At 46.5% G+C, this 19521-nt stretch overlaps 1 protein-coding gene across 1 annotated transcript in view; it reads left to right on the top strand.

The window, feature by feature from the left end:
• The window catches only part of HEG1 (heart development protein with EGF like domains 1), a 95054-nt gene that overhangs the window by 34766 nt on the left and 40767 nt on the right, over window positions 1-19521 (top strand). Inside the window, exons 5-11 of the mRNA XM_025875586.2 lie at window positions 4024-4377; window positions 5271-5618; window positions 9207-9476; window positions 10103-11446; window positions 13444-13560; window positions 14187-14306; window positions 18761-18864. Of these exons, the coding sequence (XP_025731371.2) occupies window positions 4024-4377; window positions 5271-5618; window positions 9207-9476; window positions 10103-11446; window positions 13444-13560; window positions 14187-14306; window positions 18761-18864 (2657 nt within the window). The remainder of the gene's footprint in view (window positions 1-4023; window positions 4378-5270; window positions 5619-9206; window positions 9477-10102; window positions 11447-13443; window positions 13561-14186; window positions 14307-18760; window positions 18865-19521) is intronic.

Raw genomic sequence — 19521 nt, 5'->3', positions numbered from 1 at the left:
TTAAATCTAGATCCCGAGACCTTACTATCTCTGCCTGAGCCTGACAGTGTGAGCACTGAGAGCCGGCAGCCCTTGCCCCAGGCAGACCTGGAGGCGCCTTGCCCAGCTCACACTCCGTAGAAGGGAAGCAAAGTGGGGGGCGGGGTGGGGGGCGCCTGTTGACACTTGGACACTCCATCCACCAGTAAATGTGACCCAGCGAAAGTGCTGACACTTAGACCAGTCAGATGAGCTGTGCTCCCCTCAAAGTGAGCTTTTGCATGGCCACCGGGAGCCTGGCCTGGGGAGGATGAGGCTCCCTAGGAGAAACATGAAAGGATTAGACCAGATGATCCTAAAGATCCTTTCCAGCCCCAACCTCTGTTATTCCAAACACATCCAGCCTTGGTACTCTGTGCTCCTGTCCCTCCTCACTGTGCTACAAAGAAACAGGCATGCAGCACAACCTCATCTGAGGCCGGGCTAGCCAGGCTTTCCCCGCTCCCCAAAATAAATCATATGCCAGGAATGTATGCCTTAAAGCAGGTATAGGCCCAGACCGCTAAATCAGATTTTTAAAAAAGAGATCAGAAGCCATTTGAAATTATTTTTCTTGCTGCTTTATATCTTTCTGTCCTTTCTGTATGTTCCGTAAGGACCATGTACTATTTGATCATTGGGGGAAAAATAAAGCAACTAACAGGGAAAAAGTTCTCTTTTGAAGGCAGAAAGAGATAAGTATATGTTGAATTGTGTGAGAATGGCTACAGTTGAGCACTAAATTTAGTCCTGAGCTTCCTGGAAACCAGGGCACAAAGGGAAACTGGGTGGGGCGTGAGACCATTGTCAGATAAAGTAAGCATACAATTTCATCCATAGGCATGAGTGTGTTGCAGGCCGTGAATTCTAAGATGACTGTTTATGTAAGGAATGCTGAGAATCGTAGTAGAAAATGCCGCCAATTGCTGTTTTGAGGGAATTGTGCTAATGTTCTTTAAAAGGCGATATTTTATATAGATTCTCAGTAGGAGCTCAGGATGTAATAATGGATCTCAACTCATGAAAGTATTTCTATGGGTAGCTGAGCCAATGTGGTCCAGGTAAATTGCTTTGTGGTGATTTCACTTTGTAAAGGAAGAGAGGATAAATAACTCAGGAGATTGTAGCTTTAGCATATCTTTCTCAACTATCAGCTGCTTCAAGTAGATTTTTGGCAGGTTCTGGACAGCAGTCAAGCCAAGGTTGAACATTCACTGCATGCCTGAGGTTCCAGCATTTTGTGTTGGGATTGGAGAGTGACCCATATACTTTTACCAGATGGGCGGGCATTCTTTCTACCTCCTGTTATAAAGATTAGGGAACTTGGCTTGTTTCTGCTCCCAAATGGATGGTCTTCCCATTTTTGAATGGGTGCTTCAAGGGTAGAAATGAGCAAGGGACAGCAGTTATTAAGTAACCCATATTGCTGGCCCATTGATTAGAAACATGGTAAATTTCCCCCTAGACATTCAGCAGGGAGAACAGTATAAGTGGTGACTACAGATGAGTTTGACCAACCATTCTCTCCTTTTGTTAAGAGGTACCACTTGTATAGAAGTATTCACTACTTCATAGCTTTACTGTGAGGATTCAGTGAGATTATGTATATCAAGTACTTACTTAGCACAACATATAAGGTTGTATGTAAGATACTGGCACATTGTACTTGGTCGGTAAATGGCAGCTTTTAATATTGACTGTGAGATGATGAAGCAGTGTTCCACAGAGTCTTGGTCAGGGACAACATAGCCATTGTCCTTTTGTGGTTTTCGGTGTTTGTGACTTCTGTAACTGTATTTCTGTGGCCATTGATTTGCTATACAGGTATTCAGGCTGAGTCCAATATAACTGTCACTGTATAGTGAATCGATGAAATAATGCAGTTGGCTAGGAATAAAAGTGCTTTGAAAGAGCACCCAGCAACTGATGAGGTTGTAAGTTGGCAGATTTAGATGATGACTCTAATGACATTAGGCCTGAGAAGCTAAGTGGTTAGTGAGGATTTGAGGCATATCTATATTCTGCATTCCTTTTTTTATACTAATGGATTTTTATTTGTTTGGTTTTTAAGTAAGGGTGTGTTTAAATAGGCTAGGACTCTATTTTGGGGTCCAGTCTATTTTTTTTGTTTCAATTACTAGTTGTGTGGATTGCTTGCGTCTTCATTTTGCTTTCCTTAAGGCCCAGTGAGCGGGGCTGTAGGCTGTGTTCTAGGTATAGCTGGTTCCATGGTTTGTACAAGAATAAGAGGAACCTTTGTGTTTCCTGTGCTCACTCTCTCTCTAATTATATTTGGTATTTATTTGTGCTTTTGGTCACAACTGCACACAGGACTGGTCTTCAAGGGACCTTTTTTTTTAAGATTTTATTTATTTATCTATTAGAGAGAGAGAGAGATAGTGAGAGCAGGAACACAAGCAGGGGGGAGTGGGAGAGGGAGAAGCAGGCCTCCTGCTGAGCAGGAAGCCCGATGCGGGGCTCGATCCCAGGACCCTGGGATCATGACCTGAGCCGAAGGCAGATGCTTAATGACTGAGCCACCCAGGCGCCCCAAGGGACCTTTTTTTTTTTTAAGATTTTATTTATCCATTTTAGAGAGAGAGTGCAAGCAGGGGGAGGAGCAGAGGGAGAGGGAGAAGGAAGGGGGAAAGAATCTCAAGCAAACTCTTCACTGAGCATGGAGCCTGATGTGGGGCTCAGTCTTGTGACCCTGAGATCAGGTCCAGAACCAAAACCAAGAGTCGGGCACTCAACCGACTGAGCCACTCAGGCGCCCCTTTAAGGGACCATTTATAATGAGAACTTAATTCTTCCCTTTCTAGGTCATAAATAACAGCTTGAAACCTTTCATTATAAAAGGAATAGAGTACTTTTTATTATTTTTGGCTTAAAAAGAAAAATGTTTTTTCTTGCCTTTGGATCTTGCCGGCCATGTTTCTTCCCACTCACCATGCTTTCCTGTTTATTCCTGTTTGGAATGAGGACGTCAGTGTGCCCTTCCGGAGGCCGGTTCTCAGGGTGTTCTTTGGAGAGTCCTTTGTGGAAGAGAGCCATCAGCAAGCCACCTTACTTCTGTGGAACAGACTGCATATTTTTACCAAAATGGCCTATACATCAATTTTTGAGGTTCTTGACAATTAATCCAATGTCTGCCATCCTTTTCATCAGAAAAAGTGTTCCCTACCTGGAGTTCTTGATCTCCCAGGGGTCCACTGCGGTCGTACGTAAGCTTGAGAGCCGGTCTCCAAAGCCTAATGAGGCTGACTATAATAATGGAGCCTGTTCACTTTTGGATGGAATTAAATAAATCAGTGGGGGTAACATTGAGCATCTCCTGCTGACTAGAAGTTCTGTTACTTCTTAAATGTGGTTCGGTTAATAGTCTTTCAAAACATCAGGTTTACGTGGCCATGAGGTGGGAATAATAAAGAATATAGAATCCTTGACGGGGACAAGGCCCGGAATGATTGCTCTAGGCTAGTATTATTCCCACTGTGGTCTGCAGAGCCCTGGCCTCCCCAGGGGTGACCTGGGGGCTGGGCTTCTGGAAACACCTTACTTTTATTCATTTATATATATGGGTTTTAATCTATAATGGCATTTGAACAAAAGGGTTATATTACTAAAATAAAACAAAACAAAAGCCCGTACCTTATCACAATGGCCTATCCCTGTATAATCTCTAAGCTGGAATTCCAGAGCAGAAGTTTTTTCCTTCCTCTATAAAAACCAAGGCAAAGAATGTCTAGAGGCTTTCTTCCATCTTCCTTTCAGCTAGAGCCAAAGCTTTCCATTGTGCTTGGTGCAGGACCTTACCGCTTCTCTGCTTAGCTCTATGAGAATCAGAGCCCGTGAAGAGAGAATGTCGGATGTGTTTATCTGTATTTAGGTCCACATCATCTAGATTTATCCAACAAAATGTAATAAGCATTATTTGTATCTAGATACATCCCTGATTTTCTTAAGCCCTTGAGTAGTCTTAAAGCATATTTTCTTCCATTTTAGCTTCTGGAAGCACAGAGGTGCTAAACAACTCCACTGTTCTCCCAAGTGCCTTGGCGAGTCGGACAGAGGGTATGCATGTTGCCACCACGCTCCCCAGTGGTGTCCCAGGGATGCTCCAGTCCTTAACCATCAGTCTGCGGCCTCTAAATGAGACAGAGAGTTTCCTCAAGGACTCGGAAATTGCCCGGACTTCAGTATCAGCCCATTCTTCACACTTCGAGGCAGGGTTGCAAAGAAATAGTGAAGTAATCAGGAATCCGGGGGATGGGGGATTCATCGAGCCATCCACAGAAAATGGATTTGGCCTTACATCTTCCACGGTCTCTGTGGGATTCTGGCAAAATGATTCCCCAAGTAAGTATTTAATCTTCACTTGATCTATTATGGACATTTAAAAACTGTTGGATTGTCTTCAAAGATGGCTTCAAGACCATTTTCCATCTCAAAAAAAAAAAAAAAAGGAAAAGATGTGTTCTTAGCTAGTGCCATCTCCTTTATCTGGTATACCACATTTTGATTTTCATCCTTATGAGAACACTGTGAAGTTCGTCAGAAGGCATCACGCCTCCTGCTTTTTTATGGGCGAGGAAACTGAGGCTCAGAGGGTTGAAGAAGTGAGGGTGCGGTCCTGTCGTCCGTTCCCAGCAGAGTCGAGAGCTCGGCCTTGGAGCTGGTGCTGTGGGTGGCCTCTTACCACCTGTGGGATTGTGCTCAGTGAGAGCTGGCCTGCTCTTTCAGATAGCCTGGGGGTTCGTTTATGTACAGATCATTCTCCCAAATAAAACGTGCAAATAGAAATATATTCCCCCAAAGTCATTGTTCATTTCAGTGTACGCCCTCCAGTTTATTTTTGGTTTGCTGTACTTAAAATTTTGAATTACCTTCATTAATAATGGAATTGCTTGAGAAGAGTGCTTCTGAGCAAGCACTGTATGTAGGCACAGCATATTTGTTGGATGTAACGCACTCCGTCCTTTGACCGCTTTGGGGGAAAGAGAATAAGATACCTAAGCCTGTAAGCTCCTCTTTCTCTTTAAAAGCTCCCTCCTTCACCAACGCTTCCTTCTAGTGTTGCTATCCTATCGACCCTGAAGAGATTCGAAATAATTATTCAAACTACGGAAGTGCCTGTCAGGTTACACATGTAATAAATACTGTACAAGGTCCTCGCGGAGGGACTCGCGTCTCGGTTGTTGGGGAGTCTCTCACATCCGGGTCATGACCTTTGTTTCCCCGACCCCCTCCAGCCTGGGGAGGAGACCAGCTTGCCAGCAGCTTGGAGGCAGAGCATGGAAGCCCCGTGTCTCGGACTGAGGCTGTGCCCGGGTCCGTCCCGTCGGGCAGGAGTGGAGAGAGCACGGTGCACTCGTTCTTGACCAACAGCAAGACCTTCGCAGATGTGACAGGAAGCTCTACTTCCTATCCTGAAGTTGTGCCTGCTTCAGTTTTGACCCACTTCCCAGCCTCTGCCCCCCAGGCTCGAGGAAGTGGCGGGGCGCTGGGCGATAGGAGCTCCGCTGAGCCGGCCCCTGAGTCCTTGTCCTCACCCTCCTCCGAGAGCCTGGATTCCTCGGCACCGCGTGGTGAACGCTCCAGTGAGTCTCCCCTTCACAGGACCGCCCCCCCCGCCCCCCCCCCCCCCTCGGGGGGCGGAGGGGCCTGCGAGGCTTGGGCTCTTCTGTGGCACGGTAACGGAGCCGCTCCGGGGGCCCCTCTGCTTTCGTCGTTCCCAGGCCATTCTTCCAGTGCATAGCCCCACTTTTTTTCTGGGACCTCTCCCAGGAGCTGCTCTTGCCACCGGCCCCCCTCCCACATGCAGCTTGGGGACTTCTCTGTCCATGTCCGTTCGTACCCTGCAGCCCACCCCACGCCCCCCATACCTGCCTCAATCACACAGCTTCTGGAAGGTGAAAGTATCACCGTCTCAGGGGTGGTTGCTCACCCCAGGTCTAGACATTCCTCAAGAGCAACTCTCCCTCCCCCTTGTTTAAACAGCTTTATGGAGATTTAAGTCACATTCTATGCAATTTGCCCATTCAAAATGCACAATTCAGTGGCTTTTAGTAGTATATTTACAGAATCGTGCAGCCAGCACCACTGATTCCAGAATGCGTCCACCACCCCAGCAAGAAACCCAGTGCTCCTCAGCACTCGCTCCCCATGCTCTCCTCCTCCCAGCCTCTGACAACCGCTAACTTACTTTCTGTCTCTGCGGATTTGCCTATTCTAGATAGTTTGTGAATGAAATCCTACGACCTGTGGCCTTCTGCGTTTTTCGCTCTGCATACCGTTTTCAAGGTTCATCCCTGTTGTAGCCTCTGTCAGTGCTTCATTCCTTTATATGGCTGATATTCCATTGTGTGCATATGCCACATTGAGCTTTTGCACATGTGGGGCTTTCCCACCTTTTGTCTATTATGAATAATACTACTGTATACATTCCAGTATGAGTTTTCGTGTGGACATGTGTTTTACATTCTCTTGGAAATGCCGGGTTATAGGGTAGCTCTGTTTTTCACCTTTGAGGAATCATCAAACTGTTTTCCATTCCAGTTCCTCGGGGCAACCCCAGCACTCACTGTGGATCATCTGTTTTGATGATGGCCATCCTCGTGGATGTGAAGTGGCATCCCAAGTGGTTTTGATTTGCATCTTCTAGCTAATGATGTTGGGTATCTTTTCACTTTGGGAGAAGTCTATTCAGGTCTTTTGACCATTTTAAAATCGGTTAGGAGTTTCTTCCTATAGTGTCTGGACCCTAGTCCTCTATCAGATACTCCATTTGCGGACATTTTCTCCCATTCTGTGGGTTTTCTTTTCACTTTTCTGACAATATCATTTTTTGAAGCATAGAGGTTTTTTAATTTTGATGAAGTCCAATTTATCAATTTGAGAACACTTTTTCTTTGATGGTCCTTTTTAATAATGTTTTTGGGTAATTTTATCAACTATTCTCAGCCACCTTATCAATGTAAAGTGTGTGCTGACTAAAGCAAAAATGCAGTAATTTACCATTTAAGCTTATAATGGGCTTAAATCCTTACCTCTCCACCACTGATAGTAGTGGCTCCATTTCCCCCATATGAACATCCTAACTGATGAGGAAAATCAGCATTTATTACTACTGATGTGATGTGGAAAGGCATATGCTTATCGAGTACCACATGTATGGGTGGAGAATATTTGTGCTTTTTCATGTGTGTGCATGGAAAGTGCATGATCTGTCTCCTAGACAAAAGGATTCATTTTCTACCCTCACAATGTGGGGCTCAGAGTTTTCTCCTTCTCAAACTGGAAGCTTAGATGCTGTGGCCTTTCCTGTGTCCATCCCCTCAGTACAAGTACCCTTCACTCCATTGTGCATGCTCAGTTGGTTTGTGTGGGAAATGTGATCTCAGTGTGAGCAGGTCTTAGGGTTCAGTTACAAAGAGCTAGATGAGGAATAGCCTCATTCCCGAAACCAACTCACTGTCAGTTAACCTAATGCTTTATCGCGTTTGCTCTGAATCACTCAAAGTGGACTCATTCTGCCATCCAGCCTTTCAGAGTTCTTGGTCCGTTCCTTTTTCTGGGTTTGGATGCAGCCCCTCTGTTTCAGGCCACGACTCTCCACTTTCTTAACTCTATAAGCCTGATGGGGTTGTTTGCCTAAATTCCATTTAAGAGTCTGATGATCTCCCCAGCCCAGGCTTGTCCCCTCTGCCCAGGGAACTTGTGCTCAGATACACTCAGCCCTCAAGCCTCTCCTGGTGGACCCATGGGTCTCTTAAGCCCTTCAGCCTGGTCAGGTCGCATCTCTCCCTGCTCCCTGGCTGTCTCAGCACTGCTCCAGGTCACTGTGTATCCCTGTCCCCACACTCATTCCTGTCACCTAATGCAAACCTATCATGAAGTGAGCTTACCCAACGTGCAGCTTTACCTCTATTTTCCATGGGGTGTCAGGAGCTAGTCTGGGGGCTCCTGGCTGGCTCAGTCAGTAGAGCATGTGACTCTTGATCTTGGGATCATGAGTTCGAGCCCCACGTTGGATGCAGAGATTACTTAAATAAATAAACTAAAAAAAAAAAAAAAAAAGCTAGTCTGGTCTGGGAATAGGAATAAGAACCAGGGAAAGAACTTGTTTTCTCATAGAACCAGATTATGAGTATTTAGGCCAGGAAGAGTTGGACCTCATTTCCATAATTTCTGAGAAGGGTTTATTTGATAATCTAATATAAGAGTCTTTGAGCTTATAGCATAAAACATACACCCAAGAAAGGAGGGAAAGGATATTTATTCATGTGTCACCTGTCCCATTCGCACCAAGAAAATAAATGCATTACGAAAGCAAAAATTGGGGCACCTGGGTGACTCAGTCAGTCAAGCGTCCGACTCCTGGTTTTGGCTCAGGTCGTGATGTTAGGGTCATGAGATCGAGCACCACAAGGGGCTCCAGGCTCAGCGGGAAGTCTGCTAGAGATTCTCTCTCTCCCTCTGCCTCCTCTCTGCCTTTCCCTGCCCCCACCTGCTTGTACGTGAGCACTTGTGTGTGCACTCTCCCTCTCCCTCTCTCTCAAATAAATAAATAAAATCTTTTTTAAAAAATTGAAAAAAGAAGAAGAAAAATAACATAGAACAGAAAATAAGCCCATCTTTAACTTCCAACCACCATGCATTTCTCATTGATGCGTGAAGGGAAAGAACTAACACTCAAACAGTGATAAGCCCCATGTCAGTTCAGGCCCTACCAGGAGGTAAAAGCCTTACAAGCCATGGGGGTTTTCCCTCCTGGGCCTCATCAGAAAGTCTAAAGCCCCCGTGGGGTGGTTAGTCTTTTGCTGAGCATTCACCTCCCCCGCCACCACCACCAATTTCCCTGACATAAACTCTATTACGTATCACCGAGCAGAAATACAGTATGATCCTGTTCACTGAAGTAGTAAACCTTCCCATCCAGGTCCAGGTCACCTGAACGGATGTGCTGATCTGCAGGGCCTCCTGAGGTTTCGGTCATTATACGGGTTCGCAGGAAGCAACACATCGTGGTTTCCCCAGTGCAAATTTCAGATTAAGACCCAGGAAAAGCCAGGGAAGCCCTTTGACTACCTTAGCGCAGGAAGTGAGGCTCATTGCTGGGACTCCTGCACAGTGCTGCCGCTCCAGCCCTGTACTGACCGGCCATCCCCTTTCAATCCCCTCTGCAGCCACTGAAGATGGTCCGGAGCCCGGAGGCAGTTCTGCTGTGGAAGAGAGGACTTCCCAGGCTCACCACCCGCATACTTCAGCTACTTTCACCGGGACTGGAGAGCGCACGCTGCGGTCTCTCACCAACACGAGCACAACCTCTGGGGAAGTGAGGCACTCTGTGGTCGTGCCCAGAGAAACCGAGAGCGCCACCCAGCGTGGGAACGTGACCGTGACCGGTGACGCCCACTTGGTCTCGGGCTCCCTGGTGGCCTCACCGTCCTTGGGAGGTGAGGAGCAGGATCTCTGCCCGCAGCCCTTCGGTTCACCTGTCCGCTGTACTCCCAGTCCTAGCATGATTAAGTTTGCTGTCAACCCAGAAAGTACCTTGGAAGCTCCGTCTGAAGAGAACTTTCTGGGTTCTCCCACTTCCCCCCACTTGCCTCAGCCATGTGTGATGTTGTCTGCCAGGATGCTTGGACTAAAGGAGACCAGCCAGTTGTGGCCAAAGCCAGTCTCCTGGGAAAGAAATATCTCATTATCATTAATACAGAATGGAAAATTGGGAGGGTTTTCCTTTTTCCATTTAGACATAACAATTGTTCTGTTGGGGTCTTAAGAGCTTTTCAGATACCAATTTGCTTTTATCAAAAAAGGCATGTGGAAGGAATTTGGACCTATTCCCTGTTCTTCAGCCACTGGCCCCACTTCTCTTTTATTACCATTTCCATTGCTGCCACACACGGTCCTCCCAGGAGGACAGAGTCTCCGCACAGACTCTGCCCGTTCCTGCCTGCCCACACTGCTCATCCAGAGTGCTCGCCATCGAAAACCGCCTCTCCAAAGAAAGCATTAATATGTGTTTGGGAGATTTCTTGTTTGTTGCGTTGACCTAACTGGTTTTTTCCATTTGCAGTCACTGGAATGAGCTACAATCAAGTGCGTGGCACGGATATGGAACAGGGGACTTCCAGTGACTACACAGACCACACCTATGTCTCATCTACTTTCACCAAAGGAGAACGGGCATTGCTTTCCATTGTAGACAACAGTTCATCCCCGGACTTAAGGGAGAGCTCTACCTCTTCTACTAAGATCTCGAACTCTTCACATTCAGACTATTCTTCCTCTTCTCAGGCTCAGGCTCAGACTGAAGGAAGTAATGTGTCATCCTATGAAAGGGAGTATGCCCAGCCTTCCACTGCGTCACTGGCTCTGCGCACAGCCAACGTTCCCTCCTACACACCCACCATTAACATGCCCAACACTTTGGTTCTTCTGGACACCGATGCTGCATCGATTGGTGACTCTTCTTCTTCTTCAGGGCCCCTTTTGCCCCTGCCCTCAGAGTCCCAGTCCCACCAGTCATTCTCATCAAGCTCACCCTCAACTGGGGCCTCTACTCTTCCACTGCAGTCCACTTCCGATGCGCCCACACCCGTGTCTTCCTCACCACCACCCTTACCAGGGTCCCTGACAGCATCTACCCCTGCCTCACCCTCTGCCTCCCAAACAACCCTACCACCTTCACTTTCTACCCTGGTCCTGCCCAGGGCAAGAGACACCCCTGTGACTTCAGTTCAGACGGAGACAATGGCATTATCTGTGGCAATGCTCCCCAGCAGTCAAACAGCAGATCCTAAGAACCAGAGTAACCCACACCATGAGAAAGTCATTACAGAATCAAAGCCACCAAGGCCGGAGTCTCTGCCCACAGAGGCCCCTGAAGCTATAACAGTGAGATCTACGTCAGGGATCCCTATGCCCTCGACCTTAACAGAGTCCTCCACTCAGCAAGCCCTTCCAGCCACGGGTACCAGCGTACCCCAAACGTCTCCAGCTTTGTCAACCACCGTCTTCGAGACCTCTCATCCCTTCAGCCCTGTGCCAACCACAGCAGCTCCCATGGCTGGCCCCACAACAGCACAGACTACAGCTGAAAAACAGCTCTTGCCAACCAGCCCTGAAATCCCAGCACCACGGATCTCCACAGAAAGCTCTGTCACCACAGAAAGGAGCCAAGTCCATGGAGATGCTACCAGCCAGTTGATCCCCCTGACCAGTGTACCCACGTCAGCGAAAGGATTGACCCCAGGACCTGACATGACAGAGGAGTACAGCCCGGCTTCACACTTCCTCGGAACATCTCCTCTCCCAACCACAGGCGTTTCCACGGCTGAAGTACTGACTCCTAAATCTACCACCGTCGCTGCCCAGAGCAGCACGCAGTCGCCAAAAGCATTGTCCTCTCCAGCCTCAGGTAAAGGGCAGTCACACAAGCACACTGGGGGCTGCACAGGCTTGGGATTTGTGGGAACGCGCGGCAAGGGCTGCTGTCCGCAGTAGGTCCCTGTCTGTGCTGTCACCTCATCAAATAATGTCATGGTGGACCTCATGTTCTCACCTCTGAGTTACAGAACTCTGCCTAAAGAAAGAGGGGAGGATGCCATTGGCTGTGTGTGACATCCGTAGATAGTGCCACTGTAGCTTGTAATGCCCCAAGTTGCAAGAGCCTTTTAAGGTGCCTCGAAGTCTTCCAAGGCCAGAGCAGGGCGGTGATGTGGGATCGGATGGTGGGAACACTGCAGTCAAGAAGCTTCAGGTGGTCTTTCTGAGACACAGAGTGAGTCTGCCCTGCTCCCAGGTCAGAGCCCTGAGCTTCTCGGTCGCAGGGAAGGCTTCTCTGGATCCAAGGGAAGCCCAGACTCCTTGGTCTTCCTGAGTGTGTGGTGCAAGTTGGCAAATGCAGGTTAAAGGGATATGTTCCGTAAGAGGACGATGAACTAACATTTTCCCGTAGTGACAGGGCGACCCGAGCTCCTTTACAGTGCCCTTGAGCTTATTTTTATATTCGTGTGGGAGTGGCTGGTACGGGGACAATAAAGCCGTTCACGTGACTCTTCATAATTTAAGGAAAGGTAGAAGGAATTAGTGATCCATCTTTCGATGTCATGTTCAGAATTATACCTTTGGCTTGTCCAGACCCAGGAAAGGAAAACTGCTGTTGGTGCCGGGGGGGCTAGGGAGACTGACACCTTAAGGAAGGAGGAAAGAAGAGAACGCTCTGTGGTGACTGGAGCACGGAGCTCGGTTAGTGTCCGAGTTCCAGCCAGTCAGCCACGGCCAGCCGGAGGGCGGGGGGCCATCACCACTCCTGCTCTCTTTGTGCCGCGACCCGAGCACCTCTGAGAGACGGAAGGTGGATTCTTCTCCAGGGAGGCTGGAACCCTGCTTCAGGGTTCCAGGAGGAGCTTCGTTTCCAGCCAAATATATTCCAGTACCAGATGGAACATAATTCACAAATCCCTCTGAAAGCCGATTATGGTCATTACAACGATAACTGTAGGGGAGAATTAGTGGCATCATGACTGGCTGTTAATATGGTTTTTCTGACGGTATCTGTGGGACGGGGTTTGGTTATGGAGGCGCTGTGCTCTGGTAGTTGATTTTAGGGCTATGTAAAGTAGCCTTGTGGAATAGGAACACCATCTTTAGGGTTAGCTCATTTGTTTTTGGGGTGATTTTTTTTGGCGTTACAACTCTTGCCTTCTGCCTTCTCTTTCTCCTCCTACCAGTGATTTTTCTGCCTGGAAACGATGCAGTTATGTTGTGGGTTTCGGCTCTCCTGAGCATGTGGCCGAAGTCTTGAGTAGGCAGTTATTACATAGCTGGAGCATGACAATGCTGGTTCTAGATACCGAAACCCAGAGTTGTGGTCTCTGCTCATTGTCACACTACGGAAAGAGAGGGCACCGAAGTGCACCACTTTGATTGTTTGTCCGAATGATTGCACCATATGTGGAGGCCCGGTTATATTTTGAGATTTTTTTTGGAAAAGGGGGAATCCTGGAGCAGGGAGGATGGCTAATCAGGGACCTCTTCCCCCCTGACATGTGTTTTAAAATGGCATGGAGTCAAGTAGAATTTTCTAAGTGTCAGAGACAATACAACCATCAGTCCTGAACCGAGCGACCTGTAAGCATGTAAGCAGCATTTGGATTTGAACCCGTTCTTGCATTCAGGGATCCAGTTGTCCAACACCTTTGTTTGCTCACGAACTAGTGCCGGGGTCTAGTCCCCACTGCATCTCTTCTGCACCTCCCAGGAACCTGCTCTATTTTAGTAGTGTGCCCTTTCAGGGCAAGTCAACAGAAATAAGCAAAAATCAAATATTAGCTGGGAGAATTAAATATTTACCTAGAGCCACTTTACATTTCCTGTGTGATTAACTGCTTTATTCCTGGGATGTGTTTTTAGTTAACAGCTGTACCACTAACCCTTGTCTTCACGACGGGAAATGCGTTGTGGACCCCACCGGCCATGGGTATGGATGTGTGTGCTCACCCTCCTGGCAAGGTGATGACTGCAGCGTGGGTAAGAGGAAAAGCCATCCCCAGTGGTCTGTACCACAGTATCTCATTGAGATAGGCAATAGCACTGTTCCCCTTCAGAGTGTAGGGGAGTAAGATTTTTTAAAATTACTACCCTGCTGATTGGAGAGTTAGCATGCTTCTGTGTTGTCTGCAGAATAACGTCAGACAATAACATTGACAAGCCTCCGTGATCTGGCTCCATCCTGTGGGCTCCCTACACCCCTGCCACACTGGACCCTCTCTGGCTCCCTAAAGACCCCTATGCTTTCCTGCCTCTGGCCTTCACTGCGCTGGTGCCTCAGGTTACCCCCTGCCCCCCATCTGCTTGTTCAAGTCTTCCCTTAGTTCAGATGTTATTTGCAACAGTCCTTAATTCTCCCTTCCGTCGAAATCTTCCACTCTCTCCGTACTTTCAAATCCTGATTCATATGTAGTGTCAGTTTTACACCTGGCTGCCCCCACCCTCAATATACTGGTAGCCCCTCGAGGACGAGGGTAGCATCCTCCTTATCTCTGGGCCCCACTGTGCCTCGTGCCGTTTGGCTCTTCGTAAGTGCTTACTGGACTAGGTAGTGATTTTGCTGTCTGCCGCGGATTCAGGATGGCCCGGTTTTCTCTCCTCTGCAGATGTGAATGAATGCCTCTTGAACCCCTGCCCACCCCTGGCCACGTGCAACAATACTCAGGGATCCTTCACCTGCAAATGCCCGGTTGGCTACCAGATGGAAAAAGGAATATGCAATTTGGGTAAGACAATGAATCTATCTTGGAGTGTATCCTGCACCACAATATATTTTTTAAAAATAACGTTTATTGTTTTCCTCCCTAAACAAAATGGGTATTTGTCCAAGGTATGAACTTAAGGAATATAGAAAGAAGGGAAATTGCTGCCTATTTTTCAATCACTCAGAGATATGGCACCTTATTTGCAATCTTTTTTAGTGTGCATTATATTTTTATACAGTTGAAATCATGTGGTATTTGTACAAACTTTATATCTTAAACATTTTTCCGTGTTTTTTTTTAAAGATTTTTATTTATTTATTTGACACAGAGAGAGACAGCCATAGAGGGAACACAGGCTGGGGGAGGAGCAGAGGGAGAGGCAGAAGCAGGCTCCCCACTGAGCAGGGAGCCCAATGTGGGGCTCAATGTGGGGCTCAATCCCAGGACTCTGGGATCATGACCTGAGCCCACTGAAGACAGATGCTTAACAACTGAGCCACCCAGGCGCCCCACATCTTTTCATGTTATTAAAAATATTATACAAACTATTACCATTACAATAAAAAAATTTAAAAAAAATATTACACAAACTTCCTAAGGACCACACGGACATGCCATTATTTGTGCACAACACTATTTGCCTAACCATTCCACCCTGCAGTTAGGAAAAAATACATATCAAAGGGATCTTCTAAGTACACAGTAAAAAAAAAAAAAAAAAATTTTTTTTTTTACGGAGGAAAAAGGGAATAAAACCCTGATTATCCTACCACATTCACACATTCTTTTCATTTGTAAAAATGATCTTCACAGTCCTGTTCATAGGCAGATACATTTTTATAAAGCTGCTGTAATTGGACCATGCAATTTGTCCTATTTCATTCTCTAATTTAATAGTCTTGAAGCTGGTTGATTTTTAGATATAATCTTCAGTTTGCAGGTTAAAAAGCAAACACAAATGAAAACTAAGGTCCTGGTGAGGTGCTAAGTGGCCAAGTTTATGCACCTGTTTGCTGAGAGGCTGCATTCCAGCCCACAGCTCTCATCACATAATAATATGTTCGGCATAAGAGCTTCCTTGCACACTGGGTCAAACCCTGCTTTAGAGTGCTGAGTTCAAGACATAACTTGTTGAAGAAATGAGAAGTGCAGAACATAGAGTTAGCTAAGCTCATAAGGAAACTGGCAGGTAAAATGACTCATCTTTGAATCATCTTCAATTAAACAGTGTGATACTTAACATACAAAAAGTGCTCAGGAAATATCTTTTTGAGAAAACAAATATCTGTGACCTTTGAAAAGTGTTATTTGCATGAATTCCTATTGCCCACAGGCTGAGAGGAATCATCAGATATTTTAGGAAGGTTGTGTCAGATGACAAAACCAAAATGGTTAGGTAATGAGTTTGATGTGCTTTATTTTAAGGGAGAACCGCTGTGGCCTGGGGGAGGCTGGGGCCTCCCGGGCAGTGGAGCTCTCTGCCCGAGGGGTTTGGGTTAGGATGAGTTTGGTAGAGCGTTAGGAGCCGCATCACTTCTGAAACAGGGCCTGATTGGCTAGGGTTGCGTATCTGACCTTATTTAGAAGGACCAAGGACAAGGGAGTGAGTGAGTACAGAGCCCAGAGGTGACTTGGTGTTGGCGGCTTGGCTGACTGAACCCATTATGTTTCTGGTTCCGGAGACCGTTTACAGAACCCGAAAGTTCATTTTGCTGACGTGGCACCCTGGGCAGGAGCAGTTCCATCCTGGGCCTAGAAATTTATTTCAAACACTTGGTACCCTACTAAAATAATGGTAGAATTTTGGAAATTGCTTAAAATGCAAGGATCAAGTCAAAGCATTATTAAAGAAAAAAAATCTAGGAATCTAGACATCTGTTAAAATCAATAATTCCTCTTTCTCTAATAATTTATTTGCTTTTGGGTAACCTATTCCATTTAGCTACACCCTGGAAGAAATAAGCTAGGAGTCTTTGGTTTAAGAATGGAGAAGCGCCTGGGTGTCTCAGTCGTTAAGGGTCTGCCTTCCAGCGGCTGCCTTCAGAGCCCCGCATTGGGCTCCCTGCTCAGCGGGAAGCCTGTTTCTCCCTCTCTCACTCCCCCTGCTTGTATTCCTTCTCTCGCTGTGTCTGTCTCTGTCAAATCAATCAGTCAATCAATCAATCAATCAATCAGTCTTTGGGGGAAAAAAAAAAGAATGGAGAAGCTGGGATGATTTTGTTTTGAAGGAGTGTGGGAAATGCCCCTGCCAGGAACCCCACTGCCTGGCTTCCAGCTCCAGAGCCACCAGCTATGGCACATGACTCCTCAGCCTCAATGTTCTCATCTGTAAAATCAGATTAACACCTGCTCTGCTTCCCACTCAAGGTTATTGTGAAGATCAAATAAAATAAAGTATCTGAGCAAGCTTTGAAAATGGTAGAGTTCTCCAGATGGGAGGTATCATTTAACATTTGGTCCCCAACCTCTTGGACCAGAATTGAAAGCAATGAAAACACTAGGTACCCTGAATACAAAGTAATAATCATGGATCTTTAAAAAAATCATTTATATAAAGAAGAGAGAGAGACAAACCAAGAAACAGACTCTTAACTGTAGAGAACAAGCTGTGATTACCAGAGGGGAGAAGGTGGGAGGGATGAGGGAAACGGGATGGGGATGAAGGAGCGCAGTTGTCCCGATGAGCACTGAATAATGTACAGAATTGTTCGATCACTGTAGTGTACATCTGAAACTCATATAAGAGTATGTTCCTTATACTGGAATTGGAATTTAAAGCTTAATGAAATAAAAAATAAGTAAATAATTTTAAAAAATCATTTCTATAGCCTATGTAAATCCACAGTTGAATGTGAAGTAGAAAATTGCCATAAAGCCAGGTGAGGTAAGGTAGGCCTGAAGAAGTCTGTGTGCTGGGCAGGGTGCAGGGGCTGGGGGATTCGATGGGATGCCATCTGCACAGCTGCCTAAAAGCAGAGACCACATTTACTGTTCTGATTCAGAAGAGGTCTGTGTGTACTTAACATTTACGAGATGTGTATTTCAATCCAGAGAGTCTGGGTATCAGCCTGGACCGGGGAGAAGGGAAAATGAAGGAGTGGGGTGGTGGTTCTGGAAGCCTGTGTGCTGAGGGTCCCCCAGGCATCATGGATCAGGGGGAGAGCCGTTCTTTTGTGTTAACAATCATCTTTCCCTTTTCAAGTCATTTAGCTTCATTGTTCATAAACATCAGAGGAACATGCAAATTAGAGCATGCTGAAATGCTTTCATTTGGCCAAGAATGTTTTCAAAGAGCTCCCTGCTGCTCAGCAAGAGACCTGAGCAGCTGGCTTCACTGAACTGTAGAACGAGCAAAAAGATGTTAAATAAGGATTAGGGGCTTTAGACAGTAAGTATAAGATGTTAAATGGGTTCCCTGGCTCATTTGTGGGCCTTTTTCTTAATTCAGCAGGCAAGCTTTCTGTGAAAGAGCAGCTTCATGGTTCCTGTGTTTGGGGTCTTGTTTTTTTCCCCCCGTCCAGAGGGAAAGATAAGAATTTAACATAAAGGAAGATAAGAGGCAGATATAAAGCAGGCTATATTAATTTTTGGTCGTCTGCCCATTTGTAGGTTCCATTCCCCCTCAGGCCCCATCAGCACAAATTGATGTTAAATACAAGTTTATCTTATGAGCGAAACGGGCCTTGAAAGCCAGGCTGCTTTCTTTCAGGCCTGCACTCAACAAGATCTTGACTATGGGGCATTTGCATTGCCTGGCTTGTGAACCAGGGGGCCTGGCAGCCTCCAGAGTGTCGGCCTACCACAGATGTTTGGCACCTTCCTCCATAGCCCTTCGGTTGTCCTGAATCAGTGAGCTGATTTCTGGAAGTCTCTTTCATCAGTGATAAAATGGGCATTTCCTCTGGGCCAGAGGGATGGGGGCTGGTGGGGTGACGCTGACCAGAAGAGGAAACCAAAGCATGCCCTTGAAGCTGAGGGCTTCACAGTGTGGGCCTAGAGGACAAGACCTATCTTTGAGCTAGGTCAACCCGCTGTAGATTATGAGGGGTCTGTGTCGACACCTGCTTTGTCGAGAGCTTTCTCAGGCCTGACCCTCCCCTCCTCCTGGGCTTATGTCATTTAAGCCAGCTGGTCTTCTTCGTCACAGCTTTACTTAGCATTGATTATGTAGGAGGCCATTAGGGAGGTGTCAGGGTGGCTTCTCACCGCAGCCTACACACACTTGCAGAAGGCTCCTTGGAGTTTCTCACTCAAACTTTTACTCGGTCCGAGCCTCCTGCCCAGCTCAGTGGATGCCCACCTTCCTAGAGAGGAGCTAGAAGAGGGAGAGGTGTTCTCTACCCTCAAGGAGAAAGACATGCACCAAGACTGTCCTGCGAGGTGCAGTAAAGAGTGATACACCGGAGACTCACAAACACACAGCCATGCGTGGGTCGGCCTGTTGCGTGTCTAACAGGTTATGTTTTCATTTTCAGTTAGAACCTTCGTGACAGAGTTCAAATTAAAGAAAACATTTCTCAATACCACCATGGAGAAACAGGCAGACCTACGTGAAGTTGAAAATGAGATCACCAAAACAGTAAGTTTCCTGAAAGGCATCTTTCTTCAAGCCCTTTGTTTTCTAGAACAGATTTCATTCAGAATTGGGAACCTCATGGCAATCAGCTTATTTCCTAGGATGTTCATTTCCATTATATTTGGAAGGTAAACTTCATGGCAAAATTAAAAGCTTCTTGGACATAGAAGGAAGGTGCTGAGAACGACTGGTGCCCAATAGACGCGTTTCTTCGACGTGTCCTCACGTGCAGCCCTTACCTTTTTCATGTGCAGACTCATAGTCACAGATGGTTAGATGGTGTGCACCAATAAGAACTATTGGTGATGAGGAAAGATCCAGAAAATCCTACTATCCCATCTGCAGTTGACCCGCTGTGTGACTATCTCTCTGTGTTTCCAAACTTGGGGAGAAGGATGCTCTATTTCCTCAGGGCAATGCCAAAGGCATAACAGTTAATCCTCATCTTCCAGGCTTGAGAATTCACTGCATAGATTATCTAGAGGCCTTTGATTCCTCTTCTTTCCCTCTTTTTTTCTTTTTGTCAGGGGAAGAAAAAAAGAAGAAAGGAGATGAAAATGAAGCTCAGATAGTAAATTTTACCTCTCATCTGCTACCTGAGCCTAAGATTTGGTGTTCAGAACATCAAAAATTGCCATTAAAATAAGTTTTAGAGATTAA

Source organism: Callorhinus ursinus, unplaced genomic scaffold (assembly GCF_003265705.2).
Source record: "Callorhinus ursinus isolate GAN/ISIS: 27379988/994484 unplaced genomic scaffold, GSC_fseal_2.0 scaffold1, whole genome shotgun sequence".
Lineage (NCBI taxonomy): Eukaryota > Metazoa > Chordata > Mammalia > Carnivora > Otariidae > Callorhinus > Callorhinus ursinus.
The sequence above is the reverse complement of the archived record's forward strand: the minus strand, read 5'-3'. Positions and strand labels throughout refer to the sequence as shown.